Source organism: Colletotrichum aenigma (assembly GCF_013390185.1).
Source record: "Colletotrichum aenigma strain Cg56 chromosome Unknown KSG_Cg56_contig05, whole genome shotgun sequence".
In the NCBI taxonomy this organism is placed as follows: Eukaryota; Fungi; Ascomycota; class Sordariomycetes; order Glomerellales; family Glomerellaceae; genus Colletotrichum; species Colletotrichum aenigma.
The window spans coordinates 3,588,727-3,606,726 of NW_023500911.1; the positions used below are offsets into that span (position 1 = coordinate 3,588,727).

The 18,000-nt window shown below is 57.2% G+C and overlaps 4 protein-coding genes across 4 annotated transcripts; 3 read left to right on the top strand and 1 right to left on the bottom strand.

Annotated features, from left to right (window-relative positions):
• Positions 1 to 4,885: 4,885 nt before the first annotated feature.
• Positions 4,886 to 7,027, top strand: PRR1-1 (Serine/threonine-protein kinase PRR1; the record flags this gene model as incomplete). The annotated part of the gene is made up of 2 exons (XM_037323865.1): positions 4,886 to 6,410; positions 6,465 to 7,027. The coding sequence occupies 2 exons, from the start codon at positions 4,886 to 4,888 to the stop codon at positions 7,025 to 7,027; spliced, it is 2,088 nt and encodes a 695-aa protein (XP_037178465.1).
• Positions 7,028 to 8,362: 1,335 nt separating this feature from the next.
• Positions 8,363 to 13,504, bottom strand: fabG-16 (3-oxoacyl-[acyl-carrier-protein] reductase FabG; the record flags this gene model as incomplete). The annotated part of the gene is made up of 10 exons (XM_037323866.1): positions 8,363 to 9,004; positions 9,065 to 9,507; positions 9,566 to 9,620; positions 9,671 to 9,930; positions 9,989 to 11,037; positions 12,371 to 12,493; positions 12,665 to 12,722; positions 12,822 to 13,206; positions 13,298 to 13,376; positions 13,434 to 13,504. 10 exons carry the CDS (start codon positions 13,502 to 13,504, stop codon positions 8,363 to 8,365), a joined length of 3,165 nt encoding a protein of 1,054 aa, XP_037178466.1.
• Positions 13,505 to 14,602: 1,098 nt separating this feature from the next.
• Positions 14,603 to 16,448, top strand: CGCA056_v008620 (Sugar transporter STL1; the record flags this gene model as incomplete). Its single annotated transcript, XM_037323867.1, has 8 exons — positions 14,603 to 14,705; positions 14,767 to 14,844; positions 14,897 to 15,133; positions 15,187 to 15,609; positions 15,660 to 15,748; positions 15,856 to 16,031; positions 16,083 to 16,158; positions 16,212 to 16,448. 8 exons carry the CDS (start codon positions 14,603 to 14,605, stop codon positions 16,446 to 16,448), a joined length of 1,419 nt encoding a protein of 472 aa, XP_037178310.1.
• A 497-nt stretch (positions 16,449 to 16,945) lies between these two features.
• gnl-4 (Gluconolactonase) lies at positions 16,946 to 17,996 on the top strand (the record flags this gene model as incomplete). Its single annotated transcript, XM_037323868.1, has 2 exons — positions 16,946 to 17,640; positions 17,690 to 17,996. The coding sequence occupies 2 exons, from the start codon at positions 16,946 to 16,948 to the stop codon at positions 17,994 to 17,996; spliced, it is 1,002 nt and encodes a 333-aa protein (XP_037178309.1).
• Positions 17,997 to 18,000: the final 4 nt, after the last annotated feature.

Sequence of the window (18,000 nt, forward strand, 5' to 3'; positions counted from 1 at the left end):
CCAACACTTCCCAAAGCGTTGGTCTCGAGTCGCGGCATTGGCGCGTTGGGCTTGGGGTTACGGAATCCGAATGCACCAATGGGTCGCACCACTGGGCCATCGTGGGTGCATGCAGCCAATCGACGCCGTCCCTGGCGAACGTGGAGGGAGGAACATGGCAAGACGATCTGAGTGGCTGGCGGAGACGATTCAGATTGAATGTCTCGAGACGCAGAAGCTGACGGACTCTGAACCGCGTCCAATTCGAAATATTTACGTGATCCGGGGTGCGTTTCTCCTCCATGCCGTGCTGATTGAGGCGTACGTTGTGCGGCCAGGCGACATTTTCTGGTGTTCTCGGGCTTTAGCCGTTTTGCCGGTCACGAAACGGAGGTCCAGCTGGACTCCGTCCCCCCTGCGTCAACGGACAGTATTGCCATTCCTGCCGGGAAATGGCCGGTATTGCAACGCCGAAGCAGAGATAAGATCATCGCACGATAGCTGTGCAGTGATCGATCGTGCAGCTCATCCACTCTCACCGGCATCAAGGGAGATTGCCCTGTTTGACCGAGATCGGTCTCGTGGTCCTGCAGAGACCTGACTCTTTCTCATCCGTCATTTAGACCGTTGGAGGCGGGACAAAAACAAGGAAGCACCGGCAACGATCAACGGCGGCCGCGGCGAATGACTCGGGCGCGAACGTTGGTTGTTGGACTGTCACGCGCGAAGAGGGAGGCTGCCACGCGACATGTCGCTGGCATCGTCGAACGCTTGCGTTGGATGTGTTACAGCAGTGCCAAGTGCGTGGAAAGGACCAGGACGAGGAGACTGTCTTGCTTGAGATATCCGAATGTATCGGGTCAGTTGGAGGAAGCCTCATGTCTTTCGAGACAGTTCATGTTGCGGCGGCCCAACACCAATAGCAGCGCGACACCAGCAACTGGGTAGCGCACTGGAACGGTCCCGCCTCATCCCGCGCAGACTCTAACGAGGAGATTAGTGAGAACGCGCAGGCTTGGTGCATCACTAAGAGCAATGGCGATGACCGGTCTCGAAACATGACCCCCAGTGGGAGCTGGCTGAACTCAATTCCATGCGGCTGGCCCAGAATGACGAACTGCTGGCGGCTTGGATTGGGGTAACAAGAAAGGGTGCGTCTTTGAGTGGGAGTGCCAATGGCAGGTAGGCCTATCTAATGGCCGAATGCATGCACATGGGAATGTCAGACGCCGGTAGGTGCAGACGCAAACTGCTCAGTGCTAACAGCTTAGATGCGCTGGCAGGTTGAAAACAAAGCTTGGAGTCTCGAGGAGCCCACGACGAACGTTTCGAACGGAGCACAGTGCCAGACTCGGGGAAAGACGGTCTCGTCGTCCTCGCTTCCAGGTCAGCTGTTAAGAAGAAGGGCGACGGACGAGACCAACAGACAGGGGCCGGAGGGGCACAGCGGGACGGGGGAACGCGCAGTCCAGGCCCAACCAGTCAGCCGGTGTAACCTGGCAATAATGGAGAATTTAACAACGGGACGCTGGATCCAGCACAATTTGAAGGTGGGAACAGTTCCTCAGCCGGGAAGCCCAAAGGGGTTTAAAGGGGAGCGGCGGCAGCGCTGGGCAATCTTAAGTCGTCCGCTCCGGGGCCCTTTTCAGTGTCGGGCTGGCCCTATGGCATTTGAGCGTTGGACAGCTCAAGGCGGGCGCGGTACGGGCTGGGTTGAATCTCAATTAGATACCTTGCAAAGCAGGTGGTTTGTCAAGGTTGTGGACGGGTCTCCCCACCGGGGACGTCCACTTTGCTGAGGTGGTGCCTGTCACGGGCTGTCGCGCAGGCTTCGCTCCCACCTGGATGCACTGTAACGTAATATCCGAGGGGCACATCACCTTGGGGCATCGAAGGGGGGCTACGGTTACGGGCATTGCATCGCCGCTGTGCTCAGGCTCAGGCTGCGGTTCTGGGTACGCAGGAGGTGACGGGTGTGACTGGTGACACGACTGACTCTCTTGTTGCGGTGGAAGTTGTGCTGGGTAGTGGCCGGAAGTGGGAAGTCAATAGTTTGGGTGATTCAATCTCGCCTACGGGGCCGTCAATATCTTTTGGCTCATGCGATGCGTTGAGTTAAAACGGTCTGGGCCATGAGCCCCTCCGTTTCGACTTTTTGGCCTTTTGTTTGCTCGTTGAAAGAAATTCGAGACGTGGTGTGAAAGAGGAAAACGCGCGGCAAGCCTACGAAGTCAGTCAGCCCGTCTTTGTGTAGACTTGGACGCACGAGGGAGAGCTTGGCAGAGGGCGGCGCGGCCAGAGGCAACGTGGGCCAGCTTTACCATCGCCTCTGCATTGCCCGTCTGTGTGGAATGACTGCATGCCTGGGGATGGAGAGAGGGACGGAAGGAGGGAGAGCATAGGAGAGATGATTAGGTACCGGGCGGAAGGGCACAGCAGATGGAGAGGGTTGCAGAATGCTGTGAGACGGCACACAATACGGCGCGGTACTACCAGACCTTACCTTACTCTGTTGCCCAGGCGTCACTGAGGAAGAGTTGAGAGAGTGAGAAGAGAGAATCGAATCTAGACCCCTGGAAGGACTGGACTGGACCGCTCGGCCCGTTCACGAGAACTGCGCCGCAGATTGTCACCCGTCACCGGCCGTCTGTCCGTCCACATGTTCGCTCGTAGACGCCAGCACGCCGATTGCATGTGTGGGCTGCTGGGCCACGAAGCACACACGAGGTTTGTGACGTGTTAGAGGGAAGGTAGGGGGCGAAATGTGGTTGTAAAGTCGCCTGGAAGCTTGGGATGTCTGGCGTGATATTGGACATTGATCGTCCTCTTCTTTGTATGCGTACCTGACCAGTGGTGATGGCTGATTGATTAATTGAATGAATCACTGGCCAGTTCGGGTAATTGTGGATCTGGGCTGCCATTCTTTGTTCCCTCCCTCGCGGCGAGGTGCAGCTCAGGGCAATTAGCGATAGCAGTATCTGTAATTAGGCGTCCATTTTGCTTCTTCTGTTGCTGTTGCTGTTGCTGTTGCTGTTGCTGTTGCTGCTGCTGCTGCAAGATAAGGTACGTACGGCTATTTAGAGTAGGTAGGGTGGGAGCGGCTCCGTTATCTGCGAGTAAGCAGTGCGTCAGTTTCGGGAAGGATATTCGCGTAGGTTATATCCGCAGATAAGTGATAGGCATCTGCTGGTATTGATATCGATATCTGTTGGGGGTTGTGGGGGGGGGGGGGGGCCCAATCTCTTCTTAATCTTGCAGCAGTTGAATTGCCGAGTGATTGATCATGCAGAAGGGGAAAAAAAAAAGAAAGGAAAAGAAAACAACAAGAGACCAATTGCTCGATGCTCGATGCTCGAATGCCAGGCGACATAACTGTGGAGTATCCGTAAGGAACCTTGGGCCGGATCCGCAGTGGTATTGAATCGAATCCGTTCGGCGGCCGGTAACTCAAACGGCTGTCGGTGTTATGAGCTCCAATGCGGACGGAAAGACAGTGTGCGTGTTCCGTTGAGAACGAGCACTGTCTGCCGTCCGTGTTGCTGCTGATTGGCCGGCCGTCAACTGCTGACACAACGACTCTGACAGCCGCACCGTCGACGAGCTAAGCCGTAACAGGTTCCGTTTCGAAGGGTCCTCCTCCAAATCTTTCGTTGGCTGCAGCCATGTTCCCTCCACGCCCGGCCTCCCTCCCTGTACTGCGCCAAACGCCTGCATCTGCACCTGCACCTCTCGCCCTTTTTTGTTTCTCTGCCCTCGCTCCCTGATCCTTTTCGACAGACACTCTTGCAGGCACAGGCACGGCACAGAAGAAGCAGAACGCAGTGCAGCAGCCACTGCTCAATCCCACTGTCGCTGTCACTGTCACCATCACTGCCACTGCCAATGCCCTGCAGCTGCCATTACGACTGCTGACGCCCTGAGCCTCGTCCTCGTCGCCCATGTTCTCGTCATAGCCCCCTCGTTTCCTCGCCTTTCCTTTTTCTCACCTTACGGTACCTTACCGAATACTACCACTCAGTAGACTCCCTTACTTGCTCCTTATGGTCTCCCTCTCCCTCTCCTTTCCTTAACCCCTCTCCCCTACCGTGGCCTTCCGGGTCCTGGGCTTTCTTCTTTTCCTCTTTCCCTCCCTCTCTCTTCTGCTCTCTGCCCTGCAAGGGATCGAGTCAATCCGTCATAAGCAGTGAGAAAGGTTATTCCAGCGCCCAGGTTCTTGCTTCAGTGAGTTTGTTCATCCTGTCCCCTCGAGTCCCCCAAACACCACCCCCACGGACGGACTGTTTCCACATCAGACTCAAGGCAGACGGTCTACGGCTACTGCAGTCCAGATACCTTGCAGTCCAGCCAGTCCATCCACTGTCCAAAGGGTCGGCCGGACCCCGACCAGAAAAGAACCTTCAAACTGACGCTGGCCCGGCCTGTGGGCGCCGTGTAGGTACTTTTTTACCCTAGGTTGGCTAGTCTACCTTGCCGGACCTAAACCCACCCAGGCTCGACCTAACGCCGTTCCGTCCCCCGTCTTGTCTCTCCTCCCTACGCCTAACGCCTACGAATACGTCGACTGTTTGACGGGAGGATACGGCTGTCTTGGGTGTTGTTCGAATACACACGGTGCACCGTTCAGACCTACCGTACCCAGCACCGTCCCACGCCTCCGAATCGCAGACGGTCGCCACCCTCCCATCCATCCAGCTGATAACCTCGCGCTTTATCCCTCTTCCTCCTTTCCCCCACGACCGCCTGCAACTGCAACTACTGCTGCCGCTGCTGCGTGCGACTGCGACTCGTCGACTCGACTCTTCCTACGACACACGCACGACCGTCGTCCCGTCTTGTCTGCGTCCAACACACAACGCACACCACACCGTACCCACCACCACCTCCAGTCCACACGTTGCATATAATCATGTCAAACGGTCCACCCCAGTCCTTGCCGCCGCCGATTCACACGGAACACCAGAACAAGGTTGATGGGAGCTCCGACCCCGTCGCCTCAGATACACTCCTCCGCAATGCAGACTTCAACAACGACATCTCCTTCCCTTACATCGTCACACATCCCCAGATCCAGTTCCGCACAACGACAATAGCACCCTCCCCGCCCTTGTCCGAGTCCTCCTTTCAGCAACTCGAGCCTCAATCCACATTAACCACCAGACCCGGCCCGAGTCCGCTTGCCACAAACAACAACCTGCGAATCCAGACCGACGACTTGCTCCCGAGCCTGCCTACCCGCTCCGACAACCACCCCGTCTCCGTCTACGCCACGCCTCGCCGACCCAGTGCCGGCCTCACCCACAAGACATCGTCCTCCAGCCTGAAGCCCGTATCGAGAACCCCCAGCTTTAAGGCGGCTGTCCACAGTCTCGGCCCCGCCTCGGCCACGAGCTCCTGCCTGCCCAGCCCGATTCTATCGGCTATGAGCGACGTCACCCCGTTGCCCTCGCCGTTATTATCAGGAGACTCCCCGGGCCCTTGGAAGCGTCTCGGTGCACGACCACCCTCGCGGGATATGCCCAACCCCACCCCAGATTCCGTGCTGGTCTCAGCAACCGGCGAATCAATAGCAGCCGCCCTCGCCAACGCTTCAAAACGCAAGATCTACGCCGGCCTGGTCACAGAAACCACCGATGGATCAGGCGCAAAGGTGACCCTCAACGCCAAGCAGGAGCACGCACGCAACCGCAGCATCAGCGAGTACATCCCCGACCCGAATTACATACCAAAGCGGCACATCACCGTCTCTGGCTCCCACGTCAAGCCCGAAGCCCAGGAGTCCGCCACCGAACCCCATATGCGCCGCGAGCTGAACCTCGCAGAGTCCAGAGGTTTGACCCCCGCCATTGCCCAGCCGCCGACCCCACCGCCGAGCGAGTCTTCAAAGGACTCGAGCGACTCCACCAGCAAGCCGAAAACAGCTATTCCCGAGTACTTCGAGGCCTTCGACCGCCGCGACAACAAGAGGAGGAGATGGAGGGCAGTCAAGACCCTGGGCCAGGGCACCTTCAGCCGTGTTATGCTGGCGACGAGCCAGATGGATGACGACGACGATACGTTACATCCCGACAGCCTCACGCCAATTTCAGAAACGGGACCGGCCAGAAAGACCCTTGTCGCAGTCAAGGTTTGCGAGCATGGCCCTAGAGGTGGAGCAAGCGAGGACCGCATCGAGATGTCTCTCAAGCGCGAGTTGGAGATTATGCAGAGCATCAGCCATCCGTCGCTGGTACATCTCAAGGCGTGGAACATTGAGCCCAGCCGCGCCATTCTCGTCCTCGGCCACTGCCCAGGAGGCGACCTTTTCGATGTCGCTACGGGCCACCGCCAGGTTCTCAAGCCGACGCTGTTGAGGCGGATGTTTGCAGAACTGGTGGGCGCCGTGAGATACCTGCATGAGCGCAGGATCGTCCACAGGGACATCAAGCTCGAGAGTGGGTGACCCAGGTTGTGACAGCAAACCCAAAAACCACACTGACAATTCATAGATGTGCTCGTCAACCTGACTGCACCCGAGCTGGCGGATCCCTCAACGGACTGGTCGACGTACCCGCACTCGGTCATCACCCTGACGGATCTTGGCCTGTCCCGGCGCATCGCCGACGACGAAAAGCTCGAGACCCGCTGCGGGTCGGAGGACTACGCGGCGCCTGAGGTCATCATGGGCTTGCCCTACGACGGCCGTGCGACGGACGCCTGGTCCCTGGGCGTTCTGCTCTATGCCCTTCTCGAAGCCCGCCTGCCGTTCGACCCGTACCCTAACACCATGGACGGCCACCGCATGCGCAGCCGCACGAGCCACCGCATCGCCCGCGCGGAGTGGCGCTGGATCGATTACGCCGGAGAAGACGGCGACCACGAAGGCGACGAGGCCAAGTTCAAGGAGCGCGGCCTCCTAGGGGCCATGGAGATCACCGAAGGCCTGCTCCAGCGCGCCAGGAGTAGATGGACCCTCGAGAAGGTTGCAGAGAACGAGTGGGTACAGGGCGCGATCCAGGTGGAAGGCGGTATTCGTTTCCGCGAAGAGGTCGCCGGCGCAGAGGTATTATGACAGCACTCCGTGGGATTTCATGACGGGAACCAGGTTCGGGATACGGTATCGGTTTGAGATGTACGAGTAGGAGGAACGGTTGGCGGACGGGCGGTGGGCATATCGGGGCATCATACCACATGCCTTTTTCGATGGTGGGCATTGACATCTTTTTCTCTTTCATTATCATGTTCGATGCGAGAACTATTACTCGCCCACGTAGGGTTGGAGCATTCGCTTCCTAGGGACGACAGAGAGAAAGTCCCCCTTCACATATTTTTTTCCAGACATAGATTAAGCCCACGACGAAAAACTTAGACCTGGCCAGCGAAGGTGTTGTTATTGTTTTTGGAGACGGGATTTGTTTCATTTTTTTAGTTGTACAGTTATTGGGGCCGTTGGCTTGCCCGTTATCCTTTTTTCCATCATGATTGTGTGTCTTCCAAGATACGTCAATCATGGTTACTTATGTTTCGAATACCCAAAACAACAACCTTTGACTTCTCGGACTTTTGTCTCCGGACTATTGTGTCACTGAGTCTTGTCCCGTTCTGGCGTCGCGTGTCACAGGTCGGTCATCTTTTTTGGCAAATGCTTTTTGCGTGGCGCCGTCTGTGAGGTGCCGCCGATCCGGTCCGTGCGGCTCATGACGTTGGTCAAGGGACGATTTTGGAGAGGGCCGGATCTGGAAGGAAAAATGGGCAGAAAAGGATCAAGAATGCCGAGTCTGGACTGGGAGTGAGGGAATGGGAAGGAGAAAAGGGAAAGGGGAAGAAGACCACATGGGACAGGACGGGTTCCTGGGTTTAGACCGTTTCTGGCTGGGAGATACACGCGTTACGTGTAAGTGGCCGTTTTCCGTTCTTTGTTCTGCCGGTTTAAGGGAATGCTGTTTCTCTCCGTTTTTCTTGGTCGGGGATGTCCGTGAAAGGAGGGGCCTCTGGGCTGGCTGGAGCTAGGCGTTTGTGGGGTTGGTTCAGTTCGGGTTTCTATATTTGTATTGCGGCGTTGTCTTTTCTCTACGGTGAAAGAGAGCGAGGGTAAAAGGATGACGGAGACAGAGAGAGAGAGAGTGCGTGATGCCCGGCGATGGTCGGGGGATTTGGCCGGTTCGGGGCCCGGGGGGCTCCGGGCCGGCGTGCCGGTGGGATTTGTTTATGCAGGTTTGATGACGGCATGGGGCGGATGGGATGTTCATGGAAGTGAAGACTTTTGATTTTCTTGAATTACGATTAATTGAGGTACATTGCGAGATGCGGATACTCGGCCGTGTCTCGACGTTTCCCGCCCGAGTAAGGACTTTTCCATGCCCTTTAACTCCTAAACCCTCCCTCCCCTTTCTATCCCTAGAACACCCTAGAACACGACGTCGTTCCCGGGCCAGAGGACATCATACGCCGCCCCCTCGTCAAGACTGATGTTCCCGACGACGTGTAGCCCCGTGGGGTCGGCGAAGGCCATGTCGGCTGGGGGCCCGATGAACTGGCCCAGGTCGTCGAGGTCGCGCCACGAGAAGCCGCGGCAGAGGAGCTCTGTCTGGCTCAGGGGCAGCGGGGTCATGCCCATACCGCCGGCGGAGGCGTGGTGCATCCCGGAGGCGTGGTCGTGGCCCAGCAGCATGGACGGATGCGGATCGTGGTAGGAGGGGGAGGGGTTGGTGTGCTCTGTGGAGGGGAGGATGGATGTTGCTGTATGGTGGTGGGAGGGCGCGGTGTGTGAGGAGGAGGGGTGGTGGCCTGGACGCGAGGAGGAGGAGGCGGTGGGTGTTGTTTGGGATGGGTGGTTGCCGGCGGCGGCGGCGGCGGTGGAGGTTGTTGCTTTGGGGGATGTGGAGGAGGAGGCTGATTTGGAGCGCCAGAGGAGGGAGAGGAGGGAGGCGTAGCGGTGGCCGAGGGAGTGGGGGGAGATGGAGGATCGTTGGAGGCAGGTTATTGTCACGGAGATGGAGCGGCGGACGGAGTCGGATGCTTCTGCGCCGAGGGCACCTGCAAGGCGGGCCTGGTGAAGTATGTCAGTGATGGATGTATCTTGAGAAGGGGGGAGAAGAAGGGGACAGACTTTGAAGAGGAAGACAGCCGCGTAGATGACGTAGAGGTAGTACTTCAGCGGCATGTATCTCAGCCCCGTGACGGGGTCGACGGAGGTGTTGAGGATGTTGAGGAGGGAGTTTGCGGCGTCCATGGACTCGTAGATGAAGCGGGCGTCGGGGGTGCTTGCGAGGTCGCCGAAGAGGGGGGTGTTTATCGCCGTTGTCGTACGTGCGGTCGTTGCGCTGGTGGGCTGCGGTTGTGGTGGTGGCTGCTGTTGAGGAGGTTGTTGCTGCTGAGGCTGTGATGATGATGCTGTTGCTGTTGCTGTCTGGGACTGTTGCTGCAGTTGTTGCTGTTGCTGGCGGGCGCGGGTGATGGCGCGGTTGATTGTGGCCTGGAAGGCGAAGGCGTTGATGTAGAGGCGGAGGAACTCGTACGAGAGGTTGAGGGCGGCTTTGATCAGAGGCGTGACTGGGAGGTTCCTGTTAGTGTGAAGTTCATCGAATGGAGATGTGGGGTGGGGGGTTACAGCTTAGACTTCCCCAGACGAGTTTCCACTTTCTGAGGACCGCGAAGGAATCATCCTGGGCGTTTGTCAGTCAGAATAAGTCAAGAACGAAAGCGAGAAGCATACGATATAGCGGACATATTCGCCGCCGAGGTACAGCTGCGCCCGGTGGCCCGCGGACGAGTACAGGATGTCGTGGGCGTTGCTGAAGAGCTGGATGAGCTCGAGCTGGGCCTGGAAGAGCTGGCCGAGGTTATCCGGCCCGGCCTGCTGGACGCGCAGCGAGGGAAAGTCGGCGGAGCGGGGGATCGTCGACGGGCCCGGGCCGCGGGACCAGAAGCCCTTGCCGACGCGGATGGACACCTCGCGGTCGCTCATGTAGCAGGCTGCATGTGTCAGTTATCTCAGGGAAAATGGGGGCAATGAGACAGGGTGCGAACATACCAGCCCAGACAAGTCGTTTTCTGCGGAACTGCTCCGACAGGGCGCTCTGCTTGTCGACCAGCAGGCCCGTCTGCTCGAGGCTCTGGAGGTAGCCGAGGCGGATGGCGACGCCGATCTGCATCCATGCGCCCTCGTCCTCCTCGCCGCGGCCGACGGTGGGTTTCTCCTGCAGGCGCTGGGGCGCCCACTGGGCGAGGATGAGGAGGGCCTCGACGGCGCCGACGGTCGTGGAGCCCTTGTAGATGAGCTTGGAGATGAGCGTCTCCATGTGCCGCGAGCAGGCCTCGTGGACGGCCGAGAGGGAGGGCTCGTCCTTGGAGACAACGGTGAAGATGGCCGTGACGAGGTGCGGCTCCGAGTCGGTGAGGAAGGGGATCGAGGGGGGCGAGAGGATGCAGTTGTGGGCTACGGGGAAGAAGGGGTGGTAGTGTTCGTAGTACGTTGCGAGCAGGCGGGAGGCGACGGACAGAGAGAGGACGCCGTCTGAGATGGGAGGGTAATGGTACGTCGCGAGCGTCTTCGAGGAGGGGTGGTCGCGGGGGGTTCCGTCTTCGTGCGTGGTGCTTCCGCTCGGCTTGCGGTTCCTCTCCGTCCCGCCGTCGCCGTCCAGATCGGCTACCTGCGCCAACAGGTTCAACGCGTCGGACGGGTTCAAGAGGTCGCTCGACGTGATGTGTCCCTCGATATCCCCCGCGCTCTGGAGGGATCGCCCGCCGGGGCTGTTTGGCTGGGACCCGGAGCCGGGCCAGCTTGCGGCGCGGCCCGGGGTTTCTGCTTCCGGGGAGCAGGACCATGGACGATTTGTCTCGGAGGACTTCTGGTCGGCACCTGGTGGTTGCTCGCTTGAGGCGGCGCCCTCTGCGGGGACGGAGTCGAAGGTGGATGTGGTCCCCGGGGGAAACGGGGCCGCACCGGTGGAGTCCGAGCCCGGGAGGCGGACGCATTTGCGGGGACGCCGGCCGCCGCGGCGGGACGTTGCCAAGACGCACTCCTTCTGCTCGCGGACGCAGCGGCGGCAGGGCGGGATTCCCGGGTTCCCGCCGTAGTCTCTGTTGATGGTCAGCGGCCTTTGATCGATGACATGGGTCGGCTCGACGGCACTGCGGGATATGACTGGAATACGCGGCACGGGCGGGGGCGGGGACTTGGGGGGCTGGGGGCTGGGGGTTACGCCGCGGCTATGCATGAAGCAGAACGGGGGCGGTCGGTCGGGTGACTTACAGGTCGCATCGTGTCTTCCTAAGCCGACAGGACACGCAGGCCCGCGATACCCGTCTCTCTTTTCCATTTGCCGTGGTGCGAGAGACTCGGTGTTGCGAGGATTGGCCGACGAGAGCCGGCGATGGTCGTGGGCCGGCTTCAACAGACATATCGGATTTGGGGGAACGGGACAGGCGGGATACTATCTCGGCCCGAGCTTCTCTCTCTCTTGTGAAAGCAAAGGGGGACCAACAGGTGACACCGGGCTAAGACGCGGAGCAATCCGACCGATGCCAAGGCGAGACAAGCACCGACGTGCAGTGCTTGGGTGCGGATCTACTTCAGCGTTACCGTTCTTTCTTTTGCGGGATTGGGGAGTGGAGAATGAAAGGGGGGCAATGGACGGCGACCGCAGATGGAGGAGAGAGGTAAAGGGGAGTGGAATTGGGCGACGCGGAATACGAAGGAGCGTCGGCAATCCAGAGGGACATAGTACAGGGGCGGCAATGTGGCTCTTTGTATCGGCGATAGTTGGGGTTTTAAATGTCTAGTTTCCTTCTCACAGTAGTCCTGCCGTACAGACACATGCCGCCGCCGCCCAAAAGACTGTCTGATAGTCTTTCTTGGTTAGTTGGTTGGGCGAGACCACGGGGAGGTCATGACGCAGTTGAGAGACGGGCAAGGTTTATGAAGGTTTGCGTGGGAGTACTTGAACCACCGTCCATCCTTGCTTTGCTGCCCACCCTGCCGAGAGCTTGAACCCTTCCCCTCCCTTTTCTGCCTCCCCCGACACTGAAGACTGGGGACAGATCGTAAGCATTACCGATCGAGAGCTAGCTCTTCGTGGGCAGCAGAATCGCGAGCGGGAGGTTACTGAGATGGCGCAACCCTGCAGGCAAGGTTCGGTGATTGCCAGCACGTATGTTGACAGCTGCCGTTCATTGGACGGGATCTTGGAAAGATAGATGGATGGAGAAAGACTGTTTTTCTTTTGAATCTTTTTTTTATTCATGTTTGCCTTATGCCGGCTCTTGATTCAATTCAATCGGCTGCCGGCAATTATTTCAAACCTCCCGTGAGGAGGATTTCCTGCCCGGTTAGATATCCCGTTTTGGCGAACCTGCATCGGGGTTTTAGTCGAGATCCTCGGGCATCTGGCCGCGGCGCATGGAGATGACTTACATCGTGACGACGTTGGCTACTTCTTCGGGTGCACCCAGACGGTGGACTGGGACGCTTGCAGCGATCGCGAGGCCGGGGTCGGTGGCTCTCAGAGCCTCGAGGTCGTCTCTGCTGTCCCAGGTTCTGCTTCATGTCAGTTGCCGAGATTGGGGCTGAGGGAGGAAGAAGGAGGAGGACTTGCGTTGATTTGGGGGTTGCGATCATGCCTGTTGCGCCGATCATCGCGGGGAGAACCTGTTGCAGGATGAGTTGAGTTGTTCCCTCCGACGAAAACTGTGTGGCGTCCGGACTTACAATGTTGACTGTGACTCCCTCTGGCGCCAAGAGCGTTGCCAAGTTGAGCCCCATGGAGCTGTGTCTGTGTCAGTTCACGCCTTACAAAGTCCGAACCCGAGTGCCTTTATCAACGACAACTCAGGCTTATGAGATCACTCAACTCACCAGAGCGCACCCTTGGTCGCAGCATAATGACACCCGTTGATACCGCCTCCGCGGCTCGCAATGCTTCCGACCAGCACAACACGCCCCCAGCCCTGAGCCCTCATCCCCGGCAGACACGCCTTCGTCACGACAAACTGGCTGCGCGCGTTGACCTCCATCATCTCATCCCAGTCATCCTCGCCAATGTCGGCGGGATCACGGATACGGCGCCCGAGTCCGGCGTTGGCGACGAGGATCGAAATGGCCTTGTGCTTCTGCGTGACCTCGCTACTGGCGAAGATGGTGGGCACCAGGTTGCGCGTCGACTCCCGCGATGAGAGGTCCGCCTGGAAGGGCACGAAGAGTTGTGAAGGGTACTTTGCGCGCAGTTCCTGGGCGATTGCCTCGGCTTTACCCTGCGTGAGAGAAAGAGGTGTTGGTTATTTGTGTGCAACTTGGGAGTTGTGAAGTGAAGGGAGGGGGTCCGTGTTGTGGGTTGCGAATTACTTGACTTGAGGAGTAGTGCAGCGCAACATCGCACCCTTCTGCCGCGAGGGCGTGTGCAACTGATGACCCGATACCACCACTGGAACATGAGTTAGCCATGGGTGGTATCGTGTTTTGAGGAGTGAATCAGAATCACCTTGCTCCCGTCACCAAGGCCAGGCGACCTTGTGTGCGGTTGTCCGTGTTCTGAATTGTATGCTGAACCATTTTGGAAATCTATCAAACCCCTTGTCTAGAGCTCTTGTTCGTATGCAAGTCGTCGAAAGGAGCACGGGCTATCGTCTTAAAGGGTAGTTAGTCGACTTGCTGCTGTAGTCTACCAAAGCCAGGGTATCTTCACTTGCCGTCTGTTTATGTGAGATGGTCTTCAATGTTGAACATGAGAGTAACGGCTAATGAGGGGTTGGAGAGCCAGCGCGGGACAAACACCGAGGGCCGAATTGCCGACGGTGCAATTGCCGCCGCTATCGGGGTGGATTTTGATGGAGTACCTCACCTGCAGGAGCTTGAGTCGTCATGCCATAATTACCGGTTGGTTCGCAAAAGTCATAGCTGCACGCGACAGCTTTCAAACTTGCCCGATTATATCAAAATGAGCGATGAAGAGCCTTGTCTGGCGCCATTGCGGGCGCCTTCGCGACAATCGTCGGTGTTTGTGGGCTCATTGCCCCCATGGGGACGCAGCACTCGTCTCCTGACCTCGCAGACCTTGGAGCTGCAATCAATTGCGGAGGGTCAAAACATGTCACGATGGCTGCATCACCGCGACTGATGTGGGAAGCCAATCAAAACCACTGACTCAATTGCCGCAGCCTCTTGTCCTCTTTCAGACTTTCAGTAGCCGAGCCCTGGCAGAAGACGTCCCTCTGTCGGTTATTGCCGCGTCGGGCTCGCCGTCTGATGGTTTGGATAACCTAGTAATTCAATTGCCAGCAGTAACGCGTTTCAATCTATGCCGTCCCCGACTCCCCAGGCCAGCTCACTCACCCCAGACCCCGCAGATATGCTTTGTTGGTGCTGCGAGTGGATTCCCGGGGAAGTGGTTCTGCCGCCTGGCTCGTCGATCCAAGACGATGGCTCTCGGTGCAACAAAATCTGGCATCACTGCTGCGCGTCACCATCTTTGTCCATCCGCACACTCACACCTTGCACATATAAGCGTTCGGCTCCAGGCGTTCGGACGATCATTTTCGGCAGGTGCCAGAAGCAATAGACATCTGCTCCCCGGAACTGTGAGCGGCCTGCTGGACAACACTGAATCGTGAAGGCTTCATCGACACAGACGACTACGACGACGACGACAATATGGGAGAACTTCGTGGACAGGCGCTGGTTTTGACCGTGAGCGTGTTGACCTCATTGGGTTTCATGCTCATCGGTTATGACAATGGACTCATGGGAGGACTGGGTGAGAATTGCTACCCTCTGTCTTGTTGAAAGATGTCTTTGCTGACTTGTGTTGTGTCTAGTAACGGCTCCGGCCTTCAACAAAACGTTTGACTCTCCTGACCCGACGATGACTGGCCTCATCGTAGCCATCTACGAAAGTATGACGCTCTCCGTGGCTCCTCCAGATCATCGCACTAACTGCTGCAATAGTTGGTTGCTTCCTCGGTTGTGTCGCCACCGCTTTCTTCGGCGAGAAATTCGGTCGTCGCAGGACGATCGGAGCAGGTGCCGCTGTCATGGTCGTCGGTGCCATCGTCCAAGCCGCATCTTTCGGCCGCACTCAGATGATTGTCGGAAGAATCGTATCTGGCATCGGCATGGGTATCGTCAACTCGACCGTCCCAGTTTTGCAAGCCGAGTTCAGTCCCAAGTCCAGCCGTGGAATTTGTAAGTTTTCAAATCCTCATCGCCACCGACCACTCTAACGTAAATTTGCGCAGACGTCTGCGCTCAGCTGTCAACACTCAACTTCGGCATCTTCCTCATCTACTGGATCGACTACGCCTTCTCCTCTCACATCGAGAGTTACGCCTGGAGAGTTCCCGTTGCTCTACAATGCGTCTGCATTCTTCCCATGTTCGCGATTCTCAGGATCATCCCCGAGACACCCCGCTGGTTGGCCTCCCACGATCGCCCGGATGAGTGCCTCGCTGTTTTGAGACGGCTCAAGTGGGACGAAGACGAAGAGTCGATCAGGGTGCTTCACAACTCGATCATGCAGACGGTGGCGTACGAGCAGTCCGTGAGCGCTGGGTCGTGGAAGGACCTGTTCGTGAACGATCGCATCAAGAGCCAGAGGAGGTTCTTGATTGCTTGCGCTATCCAAGGGTTCCAGCAGCTTGGCGGAATCAACGCAATTATCTGTGTGTGTCCTGGGTTTGGGGAGTGATCATTGCTAATATTCGGTGGTTAGACTACAGCAGTACTCTCTTCGAGAAGAGCATTGGATTTGATAACCACATGTCGAGTCTCATGTCTGGATTCCTGCAGACTTGGTTCTTTGTGGCCTCGTTCATTCCCTGGCTGCTGATTGACAGGATTGGCAGAAGGCCACTGGCATGTGATCACTAAAGACTCTGATGTTGCCCATGAACTAACAAAGTCTACAGTTATTGTCCATGATCAGCGTGATGGCTGCGGTGATGGCAGTACAAGCTGGCCTCATCTACCAGGTTCAGAACGCCACAGCCATTGCGAAGTCGGCAGGCATTGGTGCAGCCGCAATGCTTTTTGTGTTCCAGGGAGCTTTCACCATTGGATTCCAGGCAACCGTCTGGGTTTACCCGTGAGTAGTGATGTGTTAATTTGAAAAGAAAACCTAGCTGACATCTCTTAGATCCGAAATTCTGCCTCTTCGGATTCGCCAACTTGGCTCTTCGGTTTCAAGTGGTGTCAACTGGATCTTCAATTACGTGAGTTGCGGATCTTGTTCTAAAACTAAGCGCAAACCACTAACAAAAACTAGATGGTCGTCCAAATCACCCCAATTGCGATCTCCAATATTGGTTGGAGAACCTACATCATTTTTGCTGTTCTTAACGCCACTTGGGTACCAATTATCTATCTGTTCTTCCCAGAAACCAAGGGCTTGGAGCTTGAAGATGTAGACCGTCTCTTCTCAGGAGATAGCTTCGTCGACTTGAACCGTCACGACACCAGCGAGAAGCAGGAAGTGTGGGATGTCGAGGAGGTTAGGGCATGAGTAGCCATCGAGACAGATTGAACAAGCACGAGTCATGTATTCAAAGCCAGATTGCTGCACGAAAGAAAGAGATAGCGTTCGTAGAGTTTGGCAGCCGTTCAAAAAGATCTATCCCTTCGTTTCACCTCGGTAGATGCACATCGCACAGATGACTGCGTGATCGATCAGCTTAGACTTTGCATACGTTTCGGCGCTCAACAGCAGCAAAAGCTCGAGTCATCCCACACTAACAAAAGCCCCTGCTTCTGAGCCATTTCTTTGCTGGCCCGGACCCATAAAGTGTAAACCTGTGACATCGACAGCTGAGGAGGTGCATGCCCCGCATTAGCTCCAACCCGGGGCAACGTGCCTTGATATCCGAGCTCCCCTCATTCCTCTTGTCCGGCAGGTCTAGTTTCCCTTGGTTCGTCCATTCGTTGCGTCCTCAATCCTTGGCATACTTTTCCATAGTCTCTTCGGGCTTACTATTCGATTGGACAATTAAGCTATCTTGAACCATGACGAACGTATCCGCTTTTGCCGTCTACGACGACTCCGTGAAGAAGCTGTTCGGCGCGGACCCGACGCTGGAGCTCCTGCACGAGAACCAGGACTACCCCTTCGCGCACGAGGCGGGCGTCTTCATCGAGCGCGACAACACGCTCTTCATCACGAGCAACCAGTTCCCCGACGACAAGGGCGGCAAGAAGATCCAGGTATGTCGCGTCACGCTGCCCGCGGACTTCGCGGCCGCCAAGGTCAAGTGCGAGGAGATTGCGCCTGAGGGCGTGTACATGGCCAACGGCGGCGTGAACTACCTCGACGGCGTCATCTTCTGCTCGCAGGGGTCGCTGGACTCGCCGGGCGGGATCGTCTTCATGGAGGCGCAGCCACCGTATCAGACGCGGGTGCTGGTGAGCTCGTTCCACGGCCGGGAGTTCAACTCTGTCAACGATGTGGTGGTGCACAGCGATGGGTCCATCTGGTTCACCGACCCGATCTATGGGTATGAGCAGGGGATCAGGCCGCGGCCGAAGTTGCCGAACCAGGTGTACAGGTTTGACCCGATCAGGGGGTCGATCAGGGCTATGGCAGATGGGTTCGGGAGACCGAATGGAATTTGCTTCAGTCCTGATGAGAAGACGGTGTATGTGACGGACACGGATTGGATTCATGGAGATGGAACCACGGATCTCACGAGACCTTCGACGATGTGAGTGGAATCAAACAATTTGAGAGAATGTTGCTGATTGTTGGAACAGCTACGCTTTTGACCTCGTGTCATACTCTGGACAGCCATTCCTAGCCAACAGACGTTTATTCGCCATGGCTGACACTGGCATCCCGGATGGCATCAAGTGCGATGTTCACGGAAATGTGTACAGCGGGTGCGGTGATGGTATCAACATCTGGTCGGCAGGGGGGGTTCTGCTGGGCAAGATTCTCATTCAGGGGGGCGCTGCCAACTTCTGCTTCGGTCGCAACGGAGAGCTTTTCATTCTCAATGAGAACAGACTGTGGAGGGCGAAATTGGCTGACGAGACCAAAGGAGCTCTGTTATGTATTTAATGAG